Source organism: Taudactylus pleione, unplaced genomic scaffold, assembly GCF_031769625.1.
Source record: "Taudactylus pleione unplaced genomic scaffold, aTauple2 ptg000102l, whole genome shotgun sequence".
Lineage (NCBI taxonomy): Eukaryota > Metazoa > Chordata > Amphibia > Anura > Myobatrachidae > Taudactylus > Taudactylus pleione.
Window position 1 is genome coordinate 3,960,178 of NW_028284504.1, and position 22,592 is coordinate 3,982,769.

At 44.3% G+C, this 22,592-nt stretch overlaps 1 protein-coding gene across 1 annotated transcript in view; it reads left to right on the forward strand.

Moving 5' to 3' along the window:
* The window catches only part of MYO1D (myosin ID), a 99,073-nt gene extending 76,667 nt beyond the window's left edge, over positions 1-22,406 (forward strand). Inside the window, exons 16-22 of the mRNA XM_088470686.1 lie at positions 1,712-1,919; positions 2,010-2,233; positions 2,318-2,462; positions 3,571-3,675; positions 6,064-6,177; positions 13,077-13,234; positions 21,994-22,406. Coding sequence (XP_088326812.1) covers positions 1,712-1,919; positions 2,010-2,233; positions 2,318-2,462; positions 3,571-3,675; positions 6,064-6,177; positions 13,077-13,234; positions 21,994-22,150 — 1,111 coding nt within the window. The 3' untranslated portion in view covers positions 22,151-22,406. The remainder of the gene's footprint in view (positions 1-1,711; positions 1,920-2,009; positions 2,234-2,317; positions 2,463-3,570; positions 3,676-6,063; positions 6,178-13,076; positions 13,235-21,993) is intronic.
* The last annotated feature ends 186 nt before the right edge of the window (positions 22,407-22,592 follow it).

The following is a 22,592-nucleotide window of genomic DNA, read 5'->3' on the forward strand; positions in this document are numbered from 1 at the left end:
TCTTAAATGGCTAACAGCTAAGACTGTTTTCCTTCTGGCCATTGCTTCGGCCAGACGTGTTTCTGAGTTAGGGGCTCTTTCTTGTAGACCCCCTTTCTTGGTTTTTCATGGGAACAGGGCAGTGCTCCGCACTCGGCCCGAGTTTCTTCCCAAAATTGTTTCCCAGTTTCATGTTAACGAGGAAATAGTTGTTCCGGCCTTTAACTCACCGGGTCTTTCCGTGGGTGAGGCCTCTTTGGATGTTGTGCGGGCCTTAAGGACTTATGTTGACCGCACTTCTTCGTTTAGGAAGTCGGACGCTTTGTTTGTCCTCTATGGCTTCCATAAAAAGGGTTGGCCTGCTTCAAAGCAAACTTTGGCAGCCTGGATCCGTATGGCTATTTCTGAAGCTTATCTTCATGAAGGCCTACCGGTCCCACCTTCTCTGAAGGCTCATTCCACTAGGTCTGTGGGTCCTTCGTGGGCAGCTCGACGTGGTGCCTCGGCAGTTCAGATCTGCAAGGCTGCTACTTGGTCCTCTGTCCATACCTTCGTGAGGTATTACAGGTTTGACACCTTCGCCTCTCAGGATGCTTCCTTCGGGCGGCGGATTCTCCTTTCTGCACAGGAGCATCCCCACCCTTAAAGGATTCTGCTTTGGGACATCCCCAAGGTATCCTGTGGATACCCTATGGACCCTGAAGTAGAAAATATGAGATATGGTAAGAACTTACCCATGTTATCTCTATTTCTACGAAGACCATAGGGTTCCACAGGACTCCCGCCCTGTCGCACCTGTGCTGCAGATGGGCTTTGCTCTGGTCACCGGTTTTCCGTCTCCCTCTGGTGAGAATGTGATTCTTGTATGTGTCCAGATCTTTTTTTCTCTCTCTTCCTTCTCCTCCTCCGGCCTATGGCTTGATAACTAACTGAGGTGCCTTGGCTCGGGGGCGGGGTATAGGAGGGGGACCCTAGTGCATCCTGGGAGGCTGAAAAGCTTAACTCTATGGTGCCCAGCGACTGACGTCACACCTATACCCCAAGGTATCCTGTGGAACCCTATGGACTTCGTAGAAATAGAGATAACAAGGGTAAGTTCTTACCATATCTCATATTATTGCTAATCTCAGTTGCCAGTTATCCCATTTAAATCTGTGTTATGAGGCATGTGGCTAGACAAGCGATGTTGGACTACATTTTGTGCAAAATAGGTTCCAGTTGTAGATCAGCTCAGTGTACCAGTACATACCTCCAGTTCTAAAATCTGCTCCACAATTGAGCAGACCTTGAACTATGTAATATGTAATATGACAGTGAGTATCTGGCTCTCTTCCTTTCAAAACAGCAGCACATTATACTTATTTTCAGGAATAGATGAATACAATACATTTATTCAAAGCAAAACAGCAGGCATATTCAGCAAGTGTTACAAGGTATAACAACCAATAAAACAAAAAGAGTTGTGGCAATAGTTAAAGGTTCGAAGGACTGAATTTGGCCCTATTGTCACCTGTTGTGAATCATTGTGCTACATTATGACATACTAGGGAACCTTTTGTGATCTTGTCCCTAACAAATGAAAGGATCACTTAATACAAACCAGGATTCTCATTCTCATCTCTTGGCAGCGTAACTATTGTACTTTTTATTGTGTAGTCTTGTTCAATTTCGTGAGTGACATCCAGTCACGTTAATTGCTTTCGCCATCCTTCCCTCTCTGCCACCTGTCCAGGTACAAGATGATATCCCAGTTGACCTGGCCTAACCATGACTTGCCATCAGACAGAGCTGCAGTGCAGAAACTCATGGAGCAGTCCGGCTTTCACCAGGATGCTGCCTACGGCAAAACCAAGGTGTTCATACGCACCCCACGCACCCTGTTCTCCCTGGAGGAGAAGCGAAGTGAGATGCTGCTAAGAATCATTCTCTTCCTGCAGAAGGTGAGATGAGGAGAAATGGAACATTGCTTATTCTTTTTATATGCTAGGTCTGGAACCCGTTCGCATTCTGCTTTTGTATTTATATTTCAGATTTGGAGGGGCACATTGGCCCGCTGGAGATACAAGAAAATAAAGGCAGTTCACACAATTATGCGCCATTATAGGCACTACAAAGTGAAGTCTTACATCCATGATGTGGTCCGCAAATTCAATGGAGTGCGAAACAGCAGGGATTATGGGAAGAACATAAAATGGCCATCACCTCCTAAAGTGCTCCGTCGGTTTCAGGAATTTCTGCAGAACATCTTCCATAGGTACATGAGCAGTGGCATTAGATCATAGTCAAACAACCTTATCATGGGGTCATTGCCAAACCAACAAAGCTTCTATCTTTACAGATGGAGAGCATACCAACTAATAAAGGGCATCCCTCCCGCTGACATACCAAAAGTCAAGATTAAAGTTGCTGCTTTTGAGAACCTTAAAGGCCACCGAGCTGATATGGGTCTTCAGAGGAGCTGGGAAGGAAATTACCTAGCATTGGTAGGTGCTTTGGGAAAAAGGTAGGGAGATGCATCTGTTAAACGGTCTGTCACTAATGTACAAAAAAAGGTTTCCCTTTTTAAAGCATGGGCCCCATTTAACAACAATCCTTATTACTAGCAGCATATTTAGATTAGTATTGCAATGGGCTGCTCTGCCATGCACATGCGTGATAGCCAGTCTGCCCATGTGCATTATACTTTCACTCAGCAGGGACTTGGCCATTGCTTTGCTGCAGCCAGAAAGGCTGTTGCTGGGTCCCCATTGCCAGCAATTGGGGCCTCATCGCTCTCATCATCTATAGATGGAGTAAGCAGTACAGGACAAGCTTACCGCTGTTTGTTAAATACTGAGAGGAGGACATAACCCCTTTAACAAGTGCTAAACGGGTTATATCTCATTGTTAAATGGTGCCCCATATTTTGCAAATCACAATGCTAGAACCTCAAGTATAAGGTCTTTCCTGACATTGTCCTGGTCTGCATGCTTATCCCAGGCTGTCACTTAAATGTCAAAGTCTCCCCCAGAATTTCCAGTTTTCACTGCTCTTTCTCGAATACCCCTTTTCCATCCAAAATCCCGGGTCTGACCCGGGATTTGGAACATGGTTCCAAGCTGGGTCAGTCCCGGGCTTTACTCCATATACACTGTGGCGCCGACCCAGGAATATCTCGGGTCGATGCCGTTCACACTGACGTCATCACCAAGCGCAGGAAACTCCAGCTCTCCCCTGAACGCCAGACCGGAGCATACCGGTGACCAGGGGAGTGGGTCCTTCCCGGGGTGGTGGAGGGTTCATTCGAGGGTTGTCACCGGGGAGGGAGACAGCTGTAATCTCTCCCGGGTTGCCCGTTTCCACTGAGCCTGACCAGGGTTTTACCCGCTTAAAACCCTGCTCGAGACCCGGGAAGAACCGTGATTTTATCCTAGGACCCTTTTCCACTGAGCCGCTACCCAGGTTGACACGGCAATAACCCGGGTATTTTGGCCAGTGGAAAAGTTCACTATGGTACAAAGTGATTTGCATAAAGCTGTGGACATCAACCATGTTATAATCCTAGCACAAAAGTCTGATCCTAAAGGTGTAATTGAGTTATTTCATTTTCAGAAACAGGAGAACAGCCAGGATTCAGGATTGTTTGTATCTCGTGCCAACGAGCTGCAGCGAAAAGACAAGTTCATGCAGTCTCTTTTCTCCTGTAACGTGCGCAAGGTACGCATCTGTGTCATTAATTGTGACGTTTGTGTGCAAGAAAAAATGTGGGCTACAAATGACTCCTTGCCTCATTTCCGGTGTCTAGTGGTTGGGGATGCTTCAATTTTTCTCATCCAACTTAAATCTGTTTCTTATTTGTATAACTTACTAGACTACTTTACAATTTTAATAACAGTGTTGATCGTAGAGATGTGAACGAACCCCTGGGTTTTGCTTTTGGCAAAACCACCCTCAAGTATTTTGGTTTCAGCAAAACCACCCTCAAGGGTACTGGTTCGGTTTTGGTGTTGGATTTCTTTAAGAATTGATAAAAACAGCTAGAATCATGTAATGTGGACCTGTTTTTGTCCCTATAATATTATTAACATCAGTAACATTAATTTCCAGTCATTTCCAGTCAATTTTGGCCACCTCACAGCACATGAAATCATGAGGGAGGGACTTAAATGCAATTCAAAATACGCAAGATCTTACCTCTAGAGGGGACCTTTGCTCTGCTCTACTTTGCAATTTCTGCCGAGAGTCAAGAAATTTAAATTGGAGCCACATAATAATGTCTCACATGCATGGTATTCTGGAGCTCCAATTCCTTGCGTGATGCAGTTTATAGACTGGCTGACAAAATGCTGCCGGTCTATATACCAACAGGAGAAGCCCGACGGGGGTTTAAGATAGGCGTCGAAATACAGACACCTATCTTAATCCCGACGCCAGAACGCTGATGGACGACTGCCCGAATGAGGTAAGGCAGGGGCGTCCATAGCCATGGGGGGGGGAGGGTTAGGTTTAGGGAGTGTAGTGGTGTTAGGTTTTTTTTTTTCTTTAGAGTTAGACACTCCTAGGGGGGAGGGTTAGGAATAGGTACTCCTGCGGTAGGTTAGGGTTAGGCATGCCCCCGGGAGGGTTAGGTTTAGGGTGCAGGAAGGGGGGGTTAGGCTTAGGCACCCCTAAAGGAGGGTTAGGGGGGGAGAGGGGAGGGCTATGGTACTTACCAGCCGGCGTCGGGATATCCTCCTTTCGGGATTTGAACCAGCTGCTAAACAGCCGCCGGTATTTGATACCGATCCCATTCCTTGCAAAGTTTGCAATCACACAGCAGTTGCATAGGACCCTAGTGGTTAAGATGCACCTAATGCACTGGATGGTATCTAGTCAGGAAGCCGGTGGTCGAAATGCCGACTGCTTCCCGACTATGAAATCCCAGCATGGGACTCCTGATAGGCGTCTAAATACCGATGCTTATCATCAGGCCCATGCCGAAATCCCGACACCCGGCATACCGAACGTAGGTAAGCCGGGTGCCGGGACCTGTTAGCCGGGATGGGGGGGGGGGGTGTTAGGTTTTGGGGTCAGGCACCCCCCCGGGAGGGTTAGGATTAGGCTAAGGGTTGAGGGGGTTAGCGTCAGGCACCCCTGGGGGTGGTTAGGGTTAGGCACCTCACCCCCCCGGGAGGGTTAGGTTTAGGGAGCGGGGAGGGAGGGTTAGGTTTAGGCACCCCTGGGGGAGGGTTAGGCACTAGGGGGGGAGGCTGGGGTTAGGCACCCCTAAGGGAGGGTTGGGGGGGGGGGGGAGAGGGGACGGTTAGGATACTTACCAGGCGCCATTGGGATCTTCATCTGCCGGACTTCCGGCATCGGTATTTCATCCGCCGGGCTTAGGTCCAGCGGTATGTCATACCGATTCCGCACTGGATAAGTGCTTGGCGCTGACATGGAGGAGCAGAAGCTGGCAGCTTGAAACTTGGGGAGGGGTTTGGAACATAGGACCTGATTCAGAAGTGAATGCAATGCCGATGTTTGCGCAGTACACTGATTATTTTGTATAACTCGAACTGTGCATGCACCAAGTTTCTTTATCGATGGCGTTTGCAGTGTGGACTTGGACAATGTGATTGACAGAGAAAGAGCATTTGTAGGAGGTAATGGGGTGGCGACTCAAACGCAGGTATGTCGCAACCATTTCGGGGGCATGTCTGCGACTAGTTAAGGCTCCGGCAGCTTAATTACAACGGACATTAGGGTTGCTCAGAACATCGATGGTGCATCTGTGTAAGTAAGCAGCCGGACATCTGGCGCCATTAGTGGGCGCCTCAATACAAATCCCAATGGCTGCGACATTTGCATATTTTCACACAAGCATTGCGTACTCGATCGCGTACATTAGCGTCCACCTCTGAATCACACCCATATAGCTCACATTGTTCCTGTTGCTACCTCAAGGTTACAACCAATGCTGCAGTAAAGAAGCACTTGTCCTGCATGAAGTCATCCAGTTAAATCCAGCATACCTTTAGCCCTGTCTCTTCATGGTGTCATGCTATATATTTCTTTCTGTCTCTGATGTACCAGTCTGTGTCTGACTCTCTCCACTATATCCTAACACAGGTAAACCGATTTAACAAAGTAGAAGATCGTGCCATCTTTTTAACAGACCGACATCTGTATAAAATGGATCCCAGCAAGCAGTATAAAGTTATGAGCAGTACTCCACTTTATAACGTAAGAAATGTCTTATCTTGTACTTATCATGTGGAGTACTATGTCTAAATTGCTGAAAAAACTTAAATGGGATGTCCATACATTAAATACTTGTTATTGAAACAATTATATATATCAAGCACTTTGCATATTGAAGGACCCCAGGTATCTGTCTGTAGTACCTCTGGGTATAGACTTATTACACATCTAACCGACTACAGTACAGAGTGTACAAGATAAATTTACTGTAGGTTACATCAGCTAGGTATTAATGAGCCAATCATATAGACATCACTTCTGACAATATCCATAGATTCAGGTCAGCTCATGGGGAATTTACATTTTTACAAATAGGTTTTCTTTTGTATTTTCCACAACGAAACATAATGATACATAGCAGTCTGCACAGCAAACCTTATTTATAATAAATTCATGCTTGCCGACATTCTGGCAGCCCCTTCCGGGAGTGAGCAGCCAGCTCGGTATAGCAGGGGGACACGGCCGGCATGGGGTGTGCGGCAAGACAGGTTACATATGTGGGCGGAGTGGGGGCGTGGCCACGTGATCGCATCATTTTGGCCCCTGTCAATGCCGGCATTATGAAGCAGGGGCGGGGCCAAAATGATGTCACTGACCCCCTTCCCCCCCCCCCTCCCTGCGCGTGCTTCACAGGTTTTTCTTGTCACCACGGGGGTATGTTGGCGGGGGGCTTGCCTGCCTTTCCAAGAGGCCAGGAGCTGCACCCAATTTTTGGGAGTCTCTCGGCCAATCTGGGAGGGTAGGCAAGTATAGTTTGCTAGTTCAGCAGTGGTAAAGCTATATAAAATCTATAGACTAATGGAACAGTGAACCTGGTGACATATTGATGCAATTATTTATTATAAGACCTATGTTTCTCTGATGGGAAAATAGTCAAGCTCATTTTATAGTGAAATATCAGTGTATTTTGATGACAAAAATTATATTCTTTTTTTATTTCTTTAAATGTATTTATTTAAAAAAAGTCACATTTAAATTCTATATATGTGTATATAATATATATTGTACAGCACATACTTATATAATGTAGAGAACATAAATAAGTGTTCTAACCAGCAACATTAAAATGTAGCAAATAAAAGTAATATAAAATGAAATATAAATAATAGTACGGGAAGTGGAATTAAAAATAGCCACATGGGGTCATAAAACACAGGTAAAGATTATACAATAAAACATTGAAAATCTGTCATTGGCAAGACACTGTTGAAATCTGAGGCAGTATAATAGGATATTATTTTATAAGAATTATTATATTCTTAATTCATATAAACACATCGGTAGCCTCTGTTATATAGATTATTTTGCAAGGATTGTCTTTTACGAACTGCCTTCCAATAAAAATTGGGAAGGAAAGCATCTAGCTCATAGGGGGTAAAGTAATAGCCTGCGAGATGCAGACATCAGTGAGACTCCTTCAATTCTGCCTTATTTTTCAAAGAAGCAATCATTTTAAAGGCCAAACCAACCTGGTGATTGAGGCTTTAAAACATCGGGCAAACTTACCAGAATTGCGCCAATACATTTACCTCATAGTGTGACTTGGATTTCAGATGATTGAATTCTAGAATGTGGCCACAAACAAGTGTAAAAAAAAAAAATGTCTGATCTGTATGTTTGGGGTGTGGGTGGCCGTCTGCCCACCAGCATTCTTCCAAGCTCACCCCCTATGTCATGCAACCATGCAAACCTTTTTGGAGGCTGACTGGCAGAACCATGTTGACCAAATGTTACAACCACCACCACTGTGGAAGTAAAATGAGTTTTCCCATCATACGGGTCTAGATCACACACAGTTAATGAGCTAAATTGATGCTCTCCTTTTCTGACCTTAGGGCTAATATTTGGCTAGTATGTGGTCTAGTATTTTTTACTGTCTTGATGTACCTCCAATTTTGTCATAGTATATTTGACCCAATTATTTTTTGTATGTGCATTTATCTACAATCTTTGTGATATTACAACTCAGTTGGTACCAGTGCTCAGGATTTCCCCACTCCCCTTCCTCCGTTTATCCCAATAAGTATGTGATCAAGATGCTAGATCTATTTGGATCCACACACAAAAAAGCTATTTCACGTGGATAAATTACATGACCTATTCCCTTTGTCTTTATCCATCAGTAGACTATAAACCTCGACCTTCTGAATATGAAAGAGAAATAGTTGTTAAGCATTTATTTTCATGGGTCACATTATGTGTATTGTGTTTTCTATACCCAGGCATAAGTGAGATCTTACACCAGATTCTAAAAGTCTTTACGACATAACAATGTACTAATATTATTTTAACTTAACTAGAATAAGCAGTTGTATGCTGTGCTTTCTTTTGTAATAAAATGTTTTAATAGTCTTTCTAAATTGTCATCATGTTCTACTATATCTAAAATAGAACACTGGTGGAGTTGGGGAAAAATATGTGAAAACCATTTACATATTACCCTGGACTGACTAGTGCCAACATAAGTTGCTGAGAGATGGATTCAAAACCCCCAACTTGTGACAACACAGCAATGAAGTCACCAATTTGCCCTTCTGCTCCAGGGGAGACTTTTCTGTCCTCCCTGAGCTCGCCTTAGGACACCTGCGTTACGGTTTGACAGGTGTACCGCCCCAGTCAAACTCCCCACCTGCTACTGCCCCCGTATAAATATAATCCATACTAATATGATGTCAATTTAAAATACTAATATTTTAAGAATGTGTCTATCTGTACCAAGTTGTCGCAAAAACTACTGAAATAATTTTCATGAAAACTGCATCACTTTGTAGTGGAAACTCCTAAAAATAACCTGCACTTTGTTTCATCTCGATCCGACAAGATAAAGCTGAGCAATAGCAAAAAACTAAATTTATTGACATCAATGTAAGAGATAGGTGCGGACTATGTGCATGGCCCGTGAGGGGTGGGAGGAGAAGTGCTTTAGGCCTGCGTTCATTTGAATAGCATAGCCTACAAAGCAGTCTGTGTACAGGGCACACAGTGACATTGGTGTGACTGATGGATGAAGGCGCTGCTGCCACTAGTCTTGTATAGCGCTGCTTGTTGCTTGGGGCCACTATGCAAAGCGATACAGCTAGAACACCTCAAATAAAATAAAAATGTTGACAAAAGCGATTTCATCATGGGCGAAGTCACGGGCAACAGCTAGTCAAGAATAATTTTTGTCCCATTCACTAAACTACAGCCTGTTTTCATTGATTAATATAAGAAGTGTCGTAAAATAATGTCAAATATGGAGTACATTTTCTAGCATCATGTCTATCCCTTCTTTTATGGAATATGCCTCTGTGTGCGCGATCAGTCTACCATTATAACAGCTGACAGTCTGGTTCCTTGACTAATATATTCCCCAAACAATCCCAGTTTTTACCTATGACAACCATGGATTAATAAATAAATATACATTTTGCTGGAGTATATTTCTGTTCCTGTTCTGATATCTGTGGACTAAAAATAGAAATCAAACCATGTGACAACATTTACATAGAAAGCAGAAGATATGTTAAAAGGGTTCTTTGTTCTTTGTGCTCATTCATAAAACTGTGTTGGCCGCTAGTAGTGTGCTCAATATAAATAAATATTTGTAATGTGTAAAATGGGTTTGGATAGCAATAATTCACCCTTTAGAGTGCTGTAAGCATAGTGCATACTGATTCTGATGACCTATTTACAGAGAGTGCATCTGTATGGCATTGTGTGGTGTGTTGTGTGTGCAGTTATCACCAAATGAATTGTACATTTGCACATTATTTTGCTTTTTTGTCTGTAGTCATTTTAAAGGTAGAGCCTATTTGTTTTTCCTACCGTGATCATTTTGATTTCTCCAGTTTATTATTCAGGTTTTTAGTTTGCACTGATTGAAAAGCTGGAGGCCTATGTTTCAAAAAGGCATGGTTCAGGAGAGAATTGTAAAGGAATAGTGGAAACGGGGAAAAGATCAGAGGGGACTGACTGAAATGAGAGGGGAAGGAATGGAGGCATTGTGAAGGAAAACAAGGACAATAAGAGGGGCTACATTCAGCCACATTGAATGCTGCAGACAGCAGCAGTTGACATCTCTGCATCCAAAACCATCCTATCACCATGACAACCACTTGGGGGATGTGGTTACCATGGAGATCTCTATGGAGATAGATCAGCCGATGTCTGGTCCAGGGTTGGCTTCATTCAGCTCCGGTGCTTGGCCTGCTGAGATTATTTTGTTGCCTCTCTCTGCTCTTGTTTGTTATCTTAAAAGTCTGCATTTTTATACGGGTCTGATTTATTTTTTTTCTTTAATATTTTTAATCTACTCCTGTGTTTCAAATAATATTATTTATTTAGTCACCTCTTCCTAATACACCAAATTCAACAAACATTTAATGGCCAAAATCTGCAGTAAAACATGCCTATTTATTATACATAAGAGGAAATGTATCAAGTCTTGGCGATGGATAAAGTGGACTAGTTGCCCAAAGCAACCAATCAGCTTCTAACTGTCATTTCAAAGACTGTGCTAGATAAATGACAGAGGCTGATTGGTTGCTTTAGGTATCTTCTCCACGTTATCTCTCTCCAATTTTTGATACATCACTCTATTCGTCAAAAGGTTACATAAAGTGTACCTGGCAGCTAACTAAAGTGGAGGAAGCCATTAGACATAACAAATATTTAGTCTATAAATACTTTAGGAGGAGCTAGAAACCTTGCTTTGTGCCTCATGCCTCAATGCTCTCATTAGTTTTTATATAACTGATAGCATCATGTTACTGTACAGAATACTGGTTCATTCCACAACATGGTTGCCGCCACTCTGTGGTGGAAATGTATCAAACCTTGGAGAGTGATAAACTGGAGAAGTTACCCATATCAACCAAATCAGCTTCTAATTGTGGATAAACACTAGACGATTATATGAGCTATTTGCCCGTTTCCGATCGTCGTGCAGTGCGCACTCCTGTGGGGTCGTCAGCCGCATCGTCAGGACGGCCCTACATGCAGATCAACTTGACGATGAGGCTGACGACCCCATGCAGCGGGATGCGGCAGAGTCTGACATATCGGGCAATCGGGCACCGGATCGTCTGTGTACCGGCCTCCTGATATGTCGGCCCGATATGTCGGCCCATCGGCTGAAGCACCAGTCGCATTGCTGGGTACACAGGTCGTTTAGTGTGTACCCAGCTTTACTGTCATTGTTATAAACTGTGCTAGATTAAACGACAGTTAGAAGCTGATTGAATGCTTCTTCACTTTATCTGTTTCGAAGGTTTGATACATCTCCCCTTGTGTAGGTAATAGATACACTGTAAAATTGGGTAGTGGGCAGAAATCATACTTGTACCATGAGAGCTTGAGGCTGAGACAAGAGTGGGTGACGGCGAGGGTGTAGGAAATCTGGACAGTGGGAGTGGAGTTAAGTGTAAAGACTGGTAGACTTTGAACTGGTGGGTTTTTAAAGAGCATTTAAACATTGGAGTCTGGAGCAGCACAGGAGAAGTTTTGGATGCGGAATTGTAATGTGGTTTGCTGCGAGAAGTTGAGGCTTTGGTCAGATCAGAGGGGAAGGTAGCATGGAGTGAAATGAGCACAGAGATAGAGGCCCAATTTGAGGAGGTTTCTGTAGCTGAATTTGAGGGCAATGAAATAGTGGATAAATGTCTTGACAGCTTCATGGGTGAGGGAGGGCGTAACCCTGGCAATGTTTTTAAGGTACTAGGAACAAACTTGATGGAGTTACTGTATAGGGGGAGTGAATGATAGGGAAGATTTGGGGATGACACACAGGCAGCAGAAATGATAAACAGAGGAGAGTTATTTGCCCCCAGAGAGGAGAAGGTTTTGAGACACTAGGCTATTTTAGATATGCTGAACTTAAGGTAACTTTGGGACATCCATGAGGAGATAGAAGAGAGACAACTGAACACATGAGAGAGGAAAGAAGGGGAGAGGTTGTGGGAGAAGTGGTAGATTTGGGTTCCAACAGCATAGAGGTGGTGCTGGAGTCTGAAAGTTCACCATGTAGGAGGTGTACCGGAGAGGGCTGAGGATGGAGTCTTGTGTGACCACAACATGTAGAGGGAGAACAGGAAGTGCCGAAGGTACATATAGTCAATGAGCGTGTGGACAGAAGATAATTTGACTCTGTGCAGTGGATGGGACAGAAGCCAGATTAGAGTGGGTCATGGAGGTGGTGAGGTGGCTTAGGAGGTGAATATAGACCAGTAATTTGAAGGCAAATGGGTGGAGAGTAATTGGTTGGCACTTAGATAGGGAGGCAGGGGAGGTACATCAGATTCAGGAAGGGTTTAACAGAATACAGATTTATTTCATAAAACATTTGGATAAATACTGAACTAAATTCAAGTTGTATGTAATGTGCACACATCTCCAGCTGCCCGCTGCAAACAGAATGCCAATGAATTTGCAAACAGAATGCTAATGCAATTATGCGCATGTCCTAATGCGATTGCACCGTCCCACCAGAAATGTCGCAACTGTCGAAACTTACTTCTATCCCATGCTAAAGTAGGTGCAGGGGGCCTGAATTTGGTATCCAGAATGTATACGCATGACTCAGAATAGTGAGCAACTGTGGCTGCATCCACACCACACACACCCACAAGAGGGTTTTACTTGTGTGCATCCTTATTGTTGGCGCCTGATTACCACCGAGAAGCGCTTATTTAGTGGTCACAGAGAAACAGCTGAGATGTGTATGGCTCTGAATCAAGTAGACATTAAGAAGGATGCATATGCAGCTTGCGATGCATGCGCAGTATGAGAAAAATCGCTAGATGCAGCCACATACGAAGTTGCATGCAACTTAGAACTAGGGCCTGAGAGTTTAACAGGTCTCTGCCTATATGATCTATCTCTCTCCTTTTTTATTCCATAAGGTAACTGGCATCAGTGTGACCGATGGGAAAGACCAGCTGATTGTTTTTCACACAAAGGACCACAAAGACCTCATTGTGTGTCTGCGGTTTGCTGGGCAGTCCCCACAAGAGAGCCGTGTGGGGGAACTTGTCGGGGTCTTAGCCAACCATTTTAAGAGGTGAGTGAGTGAGTGGTAGTAGTTTCTCTTACTTATCTCTAAAATTCTAAGCATATCACCAGTGAGTGGGCAAAGTATTAGTAGTATAAAGTTAAACAAGTGGTGTTAAAGGTGCAATTCACTTTCACACAACTCATCACTATGGGGCAGATGTACTAAGCTCTGGAAAGTGATAAATTGGAGAGTGATAAAGTGCCAATCAATCAGCTACTAACTGTCATTTTTCAAACACAGCCTGTAACATGACAGGAATAGAGTGGCTGGTAGATTATCACTTTCCAATTTATCACTTTCCAGAGCTTAGGAAACATATGGTGAAATGTACTATCTACCCTTATCCATGCAATAAGTGAGGTCGGGGGTTAGTCACTTGTGGATGACATGTGCCTTTTTACGCTGTGAGGGAAGAGGGAAGTATGCCTTTGCTTCTGCAATGAGACTGAATAGAGCTCTCCCCGTGTTGCAAGCTTGGGTTTGCACACATAAGGGGGCAGCAGATAGGATAGGGGCGAGTTGTCCAAAACTGAACTTAAAGTGTACAGGTTTCCTCCAGTGACACTAAAATATACTGCTTGTATCTCTATTATTTTGTTTATAAATGTTTGCCTTAAATATATTGACTATGGAACTAAAGGGGGGCGGATTTAGTATTTGTTACAGGAGGTGATTACTGTACTCTGTCTGTACTACTTCCTGTTTCAGTAGTTTTACTGATTGGCTTTAAGGTTCCAACACCATAACTGACCAATCCTACTTGTGCTACTAGGCCACCAGATGTTCACATGCTGCAAGTGCCAACTGCACACTCGTTGTAGGAAAGACGTTGCTGCCACCACCAGGCACCTGGAACAGCCTACTTCTGGGAGTTTTGTATAGCTGTTGTGGCACCTCTCTGCTGGCGTATGTGGCTGGTTCCTTCTGACAGTTTATTTAGGATCAAGACTGCAAGGCAGCAGGCAGAGCAAGGGCACTAGGTTCTACACAGGACAGCCAGGGAACAGATTACAGGGTAGATGACAGGAATACAGCAGATAGCGTCATGCAGGATCTTGTAGAAAGGATTGTGATTATTGTTGTAGGGATGATGATATATACCCACTTGGAATACAAGAAAGTATACAGCAACATTTGCTCTGGTTATAGAGTCAAATTGAGTCTTTATCTCTGCCATAAGATCAGATAGGCAATTGAAGTACTGCACTCATGCTAGTAATGTCTGAGCAGGGTGGCCAATTTGGGAGAGGAGTTAGATTTTGACTGGGCCAATGGACAAGATGTTATGCTTGTGTGAATTTCATTTCTTCCCTGGGCTTACAAAAGGGCATATAACCGCTTGCAAACAAGGAAAACTGTGAATACGGGAATTTCTTCTTCAGGGTCCATAGGGGATCCACAGGGATACCATGGGGTGTGTGTAGTTGGAGTGATCCGGGCACCAAACAGTTAAAGCTTTAGCTCCCAGGATTCCCCGGGCCTCCTCCACATATACACCTGCCCCCAGCCATAGGCAGACAGTTTTTCAATTGGTGCTGGACAGATCGCACCTTTAGAACCAGGGGACTGCTTAGGCAAGCATTAGTTTTATGAGTTTTGTTTTATTATTATTATGAACAAGCAGCAAGGTGTCCTTAAGGGGCGTCTGTGCGGCTGCTCCAGCTACCTCCGCCGGCGCCGCAACACTGGTGAGTGGTCCGGTAATTACGGCGGGTGCCAGCGGGGCTCTGCTAGCTGCTCCAGGAGTTCAGCCGGGCAGACTGAGAGGTACAGGTAAGGCGATTTCCCGCTTGCCTACTATTTCGGTACCCCCTATGCATTCTTCTTGGATGGATGTTTATGCCCACTCAGTTCAGAATATGGCTCATACGTCGGCCGCCTCTCAGCAAAAGTTACAGGCGGACAGACCATTAGCCACCAAAGCACATAAGTGGACTGTATTATCCTCTCAGTCTACCCAGATTTCGGATTCAGACGCATCATCTGAGGAGGCAGATGATGCACAAGGTTCTGTCTCCGAGTCGCACTCGAGCAAGGAGCACCGTCATTCAACAGAGGATGTTCCTGCTTTAGTGAGGGCGGTAAATCAATCCTGAATATAGAGGATGATGAACCCTAAGCCTAAAACCCCGATGTTTAAACGTCAAAAGGTGGTTATGGCTGAATTCCCTGAGTTGAAACAACTCACTGAGCTCATGGGAGAAACTTGGGGTACTCCTGGCAAACAGTTCCAGGTCCCAAAAAGACTAGCATTTTTTTTACCCTCTCCCTATTGGGAGTGTACTAAGTGGGAAGTCCCTCCCACTGTTGATTCACATGTGGCACGCTTAATCAGAAGATCTACGCTGCCTTTACCTACTACATGATCCCTTAAGGATGCCACGGATAGAAGACTAGAAACTTATCTCAAATCAGTCTACTCACTTTCTGACGCTATCACTAGGCCAGCTATGGCTACGGCCTAGGTGGCTAAGGCTACCGTGGAAACCTCAAAATCTGCCTTTCTGTCATCAGCAGCTGCCCCTAAGCTGTCCTCTTCTAGATCCTTTTGCCCCCAGGGTAAGGCAAGAGGACAGTCCTTTCCTAGGCAGTCTAGTTCGCATGAGACCACCAAGCTGCGAGTCAAGCAGTCTTGGTCAGCCAGACGTCTGACTTCCAAATCGGACAAACCCTCCGCCTGATGGGGCGGGCCTCTTCCTGGGGGATCCTAGGGTGGGGGGGCCGACTTCTTTGATTTGCCGACTCTTGGTGTCAAACAACAAGAGACGCCTGGGTTCGAGAAGTGGTCTCTCAGGGGTACGCTCTCACCTTTCTGAGGCGTCCTCCACAGCAGTTTTTTTTTGTACAAGTCCCCCATCAGAGCCTGGGGATTTCATGGTTTCTCTGGATATTCAGGATGCATACCTTCATGTACCTATTACTCCAACCCATCAGCAGTTCTTACGGTTTGCTGTTCTGCAGCAACATTAACAGTTTCGAGCACTGCCCTTTGGTCCATCAACAGTCTCTCAGGTCTTTACCAAGATAATGGCAGTTATGGCGCCCACCTCAGGCACCATTGAGTCAGAATCCTGCCATACCTAAATGACTCTTAATCTTGGCACATTCACCGCTTGTGTTACAACGCCATCTCCAGCTGACCGTGGACTGCCTGCAAACACACGGCTGACTCATCAATTGGAAAAAGTCCTCCCTATCTCCGACATAGCGGATGATACCTCTGGGGGCACTACTAGATTCTCGAATACAGAGGATCTTTCTGCCAGCGGATAAGATTTTGACACTACACTTGCGTGTGCGCAACTTGTTCCACAATCGGAGGGTATCCATTCACTCAGCAATGCAGGTCCTGGGGTCCATGGTATCCACCTTCGATATTGTGGAATACGCCCAGTTCCACTCCAGGCCCCTTCAACAACTGATTCTCTCCTGGTGGAATGGGCAGTATCATCTGATCCGGTCCCAAATGATCCTCCTCTCTCCAGAGGTTCAGCTTTCCCTCTCATGGTGGCTGCAGATGTCCCATCTGGATAAGGGTCACCCCTTCTGGATTCCAAACTGGGAGTTTCTCACTGCAGATGCTAGTCTTTGCGGATGGGGCATGGTATCCGGTAATCATACCTTTCATGGATGTGGGAGAACCCATGAGAGTCGTCTGCCCATAAACATTCTGGAGCTTCGAGCAGTATACAGAGCACTCACTCAAGCGCAGGATCTCCTTCAGGGCAGGGCGATCCAGATCCAATCAGACAACTGGGCTGCGGTAGCCTACCTCAACCATCAGGGAGGCACGCGAAGTCGGGCAGCCATGTGGGACATGGCAATCAATCTGGTCTGCGCTGAAGGTCATTTCCTGGCAATATCGGCAGTGTTCATTGCCGGAGTCCTCAACTGGGAAGCAGACTTCCCAAGGCTTCAGGACATACATGCCAGAGAATAGGCTCTCCCCCCGGATGTCTTTCAACTCCTGGTGGACAAATGGGGTTTGCCAGATGTAGACCTCATGACCTCATGTCATAACCACATGGTCCCCAGGTACGGGTCCAGGACCAGAGAACCCCAGCCGCCCTCATGGATGCTCTGGTGCTCCCCCAGAGGCTATGTTTTTAGGGTCTCCCGGGCGCTTGCCTTTTTCCAGGCTGGGTTAGACCTTGGCTAACACCTGCCATCCTTTAGAGTTCAGGTTTCTGCTCTGTCAGTCTGGTTCCAGCGAAGGATTGCTCCCCTGTCTGATGTTAGAACATTCTTTCAGGGTGTCCTCTGCATTCAACCTCCTTTTGTCCCTCCGGTGGCTCCATGGGACTTGTCCTTAACTCTACATACTCTTTCTCCTTGCTATCTCCTCTGCCCGCAGGGTTTCTGATTTTGGCAGTTCTCTCCTGTCGCTCCCCATTTTTGATCTTTCATCCGGACAGAGCTGTCCTCCATACCAGGACTGGGTACCTCCCTAAAGTGGTATCCCGGTTCCATTTTAAAGAAGAGATTGTGGTTCCAGCCTTCCAGTCCTTGGATCTTTCTGCAGGTGCTGCTTCCTTGGATGTGGTCAGTGCTCTTTGTATTTACGTGGATCGTACAAATTCCTTGAGGAAATCAGATTCTCTTTTTGCGTTGTATGGCTTTCACAAGCGAGGCTGGCCAGCTAACAAACAAAAACTCTGGCTCGTTGGCTCCGCATGACAATCTCTCAGGCCTACACGCAAGCTAGTCTTCCTGTTCCAAACAGGGTTACAGCACATTCTACTCATCTGTGGGACCTTCCTGGGCAGTTCGATGTGGTGCTTCTGCTGAACAACTGTGCAAGGCGACCACGTAGTCTTCCATCCACAACTTTCTCAGGTTCTATGCCTTTGATACCTTTGCCTCTCAGGATGCTTCCTTTGGGCATCGGATTCTCTTTTCTGCTCAGGAGCATCCCCACCCTTAATGGAAACTGCTATGGGACATCCCCAAGGTATCCCTGTGGATCCCCTATGGACCCTGAAGAAGAAATTAAGAGTTATGGTAGACTTGCCTTTGTTAACTCTATTTCTTCAAAGTCCACAGTATCCACAGGGCGCCCACCCTGACGCACCTGGCCTCATTGGGTATTTTCTCTCTTGATCACGGATTCCTTCATCTTCTGGGAGAAATGTTCTTCCTTCTCATCTTTTATTGCTCCTGCTTTGGGCTTGTTTACAAAACTGTCTGCCTATGGCTGGGAGCGGAGTATATGTGGAGGAGGTCCGGAGCATCCTGGGAGCTAAAGCTTTAACTGTTTTTTTGCCCGGATCACTCCAACCACACACACCCCATGTTATCCCTGTGGACCCTATGGACTTAAAAAAAATAGAGTTAACAAAAAGCTAAGTCTACCATAACTTAATATCACATTGTAATGTTTACAAACAGACAACTGATCTAGGCACAGGAAACGAGGCTAAATCATTTAATTTGAATATAAACACAATTTAGTTTCTGTTTGTATTACACAACATGCTGCAAAAAAAATGACAGCACCTAAAATGCACGAATTGCATTTACAATAATATACACCAGGTGCGCTATAATAATGATATTAGAAATAAATTCATAAAATAAATGATCTCCAATTTTCGTTTTTTTGGGACAGTGGGTCCAGTCGTAGTACAAATTCATAGGAACTACCATGATGCTCACAATGCAGGAAGCCATTTTGTGGGCTGAGCCATCAATGAATACATCCTATTAATTAATTGGGAACTGCTGTAGTGGCATTGCTGAGGCATAAGGAGCATGCTAGTTTGTGGTGAAACTGGTAGGCTACAATTAAATATGAAATATTGGTTCAGGCTCTCTCCACTGTGTCATCAAAAAACCATGGCGCCACTAGTGCTTAAGAAATTGATAGGCTGCATTCCTATAGCTATTGGCTCAGCCCACAAATGGCTGCTTCCATTGTGTGCTGTGAATAGAACAGCTGTCGGCTTATGCTAATAACACTGTGTATCCTTGTGACACACTTTGGGCACTGTGATTGTTTTAGTAATAGCAAAGAATGTTTCCAGATAAAGCTAATAATTTAACCTAGGATAATATACTGTAATTTCTTCCCACTGTCACTAATTTCTTCATTTATCCACTGTCACACTGAGCTTCCCTCATCCCCTTTATAGCAGCTACCAGGAAGTATTAGGAGTGACACATACAGCTGGAGGGGGAGTTCCCAGAGTCCTCCTGTCACATGAAAGCATTCATACATTGTCTTCAGCTGTTTTTGTTAGATCCTTGTGTTACCCTTTGAGTTTATCTCAATTCCTTCACCAGGATCTCTTTTCTTCTGAGGTTTTCCTTCACATTTACCCCTCCTAATTCTACACTCCCCAAATCTCCTTCTAGGATTAAATTACATTTAATAGACCGCAGGTTACATGTGTAATGTCATTGTGCCTTCCCTAACCGTTTCTGTGCTGCTTTCTCCATTTACTTTTACACTGTTCATGTTGCTTTTAACAATGAGGAGTTAAACTTGGGGGGTTGAATTATTTCCATGGCAACAGCATCAGTATCTGAATAGATCTGTGATGAGGATGGAGGGCTTAATGAGTTCCATCAAAGAAAAATCCCTGGTCAGCACCAGGCAACCATCCAAGCTCTTTTTAGCTGAACTCCCCCACCCCTATTTGCGCCTCCATAACTCCCCTTCTGCCTTCTTTTCATCCTGAGCCGCCTCCTTCCTCCTCTCACGTTCTCTCTTTCGCTCCTCTCTGACTGACCAGGCAGTTTCTCTGGGGGATATCATGGAGGAATTTCACAGAATTCTGACAGAAGAATTGTATCTGTTATTCCACAAACCGGGTTCTCTCAGCCGTATGTGCTGCACAGGCTGCTAACACAGTATTGTCCACATATTTACCATTGGAAAATCAGCAGCACATCCTGTGGGTCTTCTCGCAAGGGGCAATACCTTCTCTTTTTTCTTTTTCTTCTTCCCCATTTTACATTACAGTCTTTCAGTTATAACTTGGTATAACAGCAGAGTAGTCTCATATCTGACCATGAATAAATATGTTCTCTTTGGCCATGCTTTCCAGTTAGGCTTTTCCATTGTACAGACTTCAAGTACAGTAACTAATATAATTTGTATACCTGAATTAGAAAATGAATTTAATAACACAAACAAAAAAAACCATACAAAATATTTTCAGTGATTGAAGTACTTCAGTTAGTTGTAAGCAATCTATACATAATGACCTGTAAGCATTTTTTACAGAGATACTGCCAATTATAATGCCAATTAAACATAAAAATAATTTACTAATGTATAGGTCACTGTGTCAGTCTGATTCATAGGAAACCGTATGATAACTAGGTCTGCTTGTTTGGTGAGATTTATCACATGTCCACACTGCATCGTGTGTGCAGTACACAGGAGTCTATGTACTAAGCTTTGGAGAGAGAGATATATAGGATGGGGGTAAAGTACCAACCTATCAACTCCTAACTGTGACTTTACAAGCTGTGGGGTCTATTTACTAAGCCTTGGACAGTTGAGTCAGAGGCAGATTGGTGAAAGTGATAAGCCTGAGTCAAAATGTTGTACTGGAGAGGAGGGTGTAGGTGTTGTGCAAAACTAGCATCCAGGTGCCAGCTGTCATTTATCTAGTGCGTTCAATAAAATGATAGCTGAAATCTGATTGGTTGCTATTAGCAGGTCCACCACTTGTCCTCTTTAGAAAGTTTGCTAATTCTCCTTGATGTTCTGTTACTACTAGATCACTCTACACTTGCAGTAACAGGATGTTGAACGGTCTTTCAAAACTTCCTTTATATATTACTGTGTGTCATTAGTCAGTAGCATAGAACCTGTAAGGAACATTGTGTGGGTCAAAGACTGTGGTGTCATCCTGGGTGTGTGACTAATAAACATTGTGCAACCCCTTTTTCCTAATTGCAAAGTGGAGCAAATGGTGTAGTTAGTGAAGTTCATGTAACTGCTTCTTCTATAGCATATAGCGGAAGCTGCTATTTGTGAGATGGACCAATAAATGCAGCATGTAACTCAGAAGAATCATCACTGAGGCATGAGGCATTTCCTAGTGAAAAGATGTGCTATTTATTCTTTCAGCCCAGAAAAAATGTCTCTCTGCTGTTTTTAGGTGACTTGTACACGAATACCCTCATATAAAACTGTTGTAAGAAATGTAACAGCTGATGTGAGCTGAACTTATCTATGTCATGATATATTCAATGTACCCCCTAAGGGCAGAACTGAAACAACGGGCCATTGTGGCTCAGAGTGGGGATTGGCATGGCAGCGAGGGTGTACTAGTGTGGGTAGAGTAGGCTCCAGTAAAGAGATGGCTTGTCAGAGATTTTAGTATGAAGTGAGGTCGAGAGTCCTGTATGTGGGAGTAAGAGGTGGTTATCAGAGGAAGTGAGGCACAGGTGAGAGGTAGGTCAAAGAGGACGTGGATGATAGTATTTCCAGCAGAGGTTTGAGATCTATGAAGGGGTGGTGTGGGTCAGGAATTTGTGTGTGAGGGTAATTACATTTACCTGGCTTCTGGAAAAAAGGGAGAATGTGTGCAGGTATTTGCAGATGGGGTGCTGTAAGAAAGGATGATCAGTCTTGCCACGATGCAGTAAATATGAATGTCTTAAGTTTATAATTTGAGTATGAGTATATTGCATTTTAGATACACAATTACATTTGGATCATTGAGACGCTGTATAGATGAATTGAAATAAAATGATGAGGAGTTATGTATTAAGTGTTACATTAATGTCTAATTCCTATGTCCTGACAGTGAGAAGAGGCGCCTACAGATCACAGTGTCACACCCAGTTCAGTGCAGCCAGCACGGCAAGTCCTGTTCCATTAGCGTGGAAACCAAGATCAACCAATCACAGCCTCACTTCAACAAGAGCCGAAACGGCTTCAATTTGAGTGTACCAGCCAATTAACTTGTGTGTGCCTTAACCATACAGCAATCCTGAGTACCTCAGCACTATGCCTTTAAAAAGACAATCAAATACCCAGGTGTCCTTTGTGGGGACTGGCTCCCCCAAAATTCTCTTAAACCCTTGAGAGGGTTACATTTAAATCATACAACTTTGCTATATAATTTTATCCCAGGTTTTCCAGCCTGTAACTGTCTTTTAGAATTATCTATAAAATTGTGTTATCAATTTGACTGATAATAAAAAAGAATATATATAATTGTATAGATTGTAGTTAAATCATCTGTAACATTGCATTGTGTGTCCTATGGTCTTATTGAATCAGTAAGTAGGGGAAGCAAGTGTAAATGGACCCTTCCATTGCTGAACAATACCTAATTAAATTCTTGCAATAGTAAAAAGTTGCAGTCTTTGGAAACCACAGATTTAAAGTTTTAATGATTTT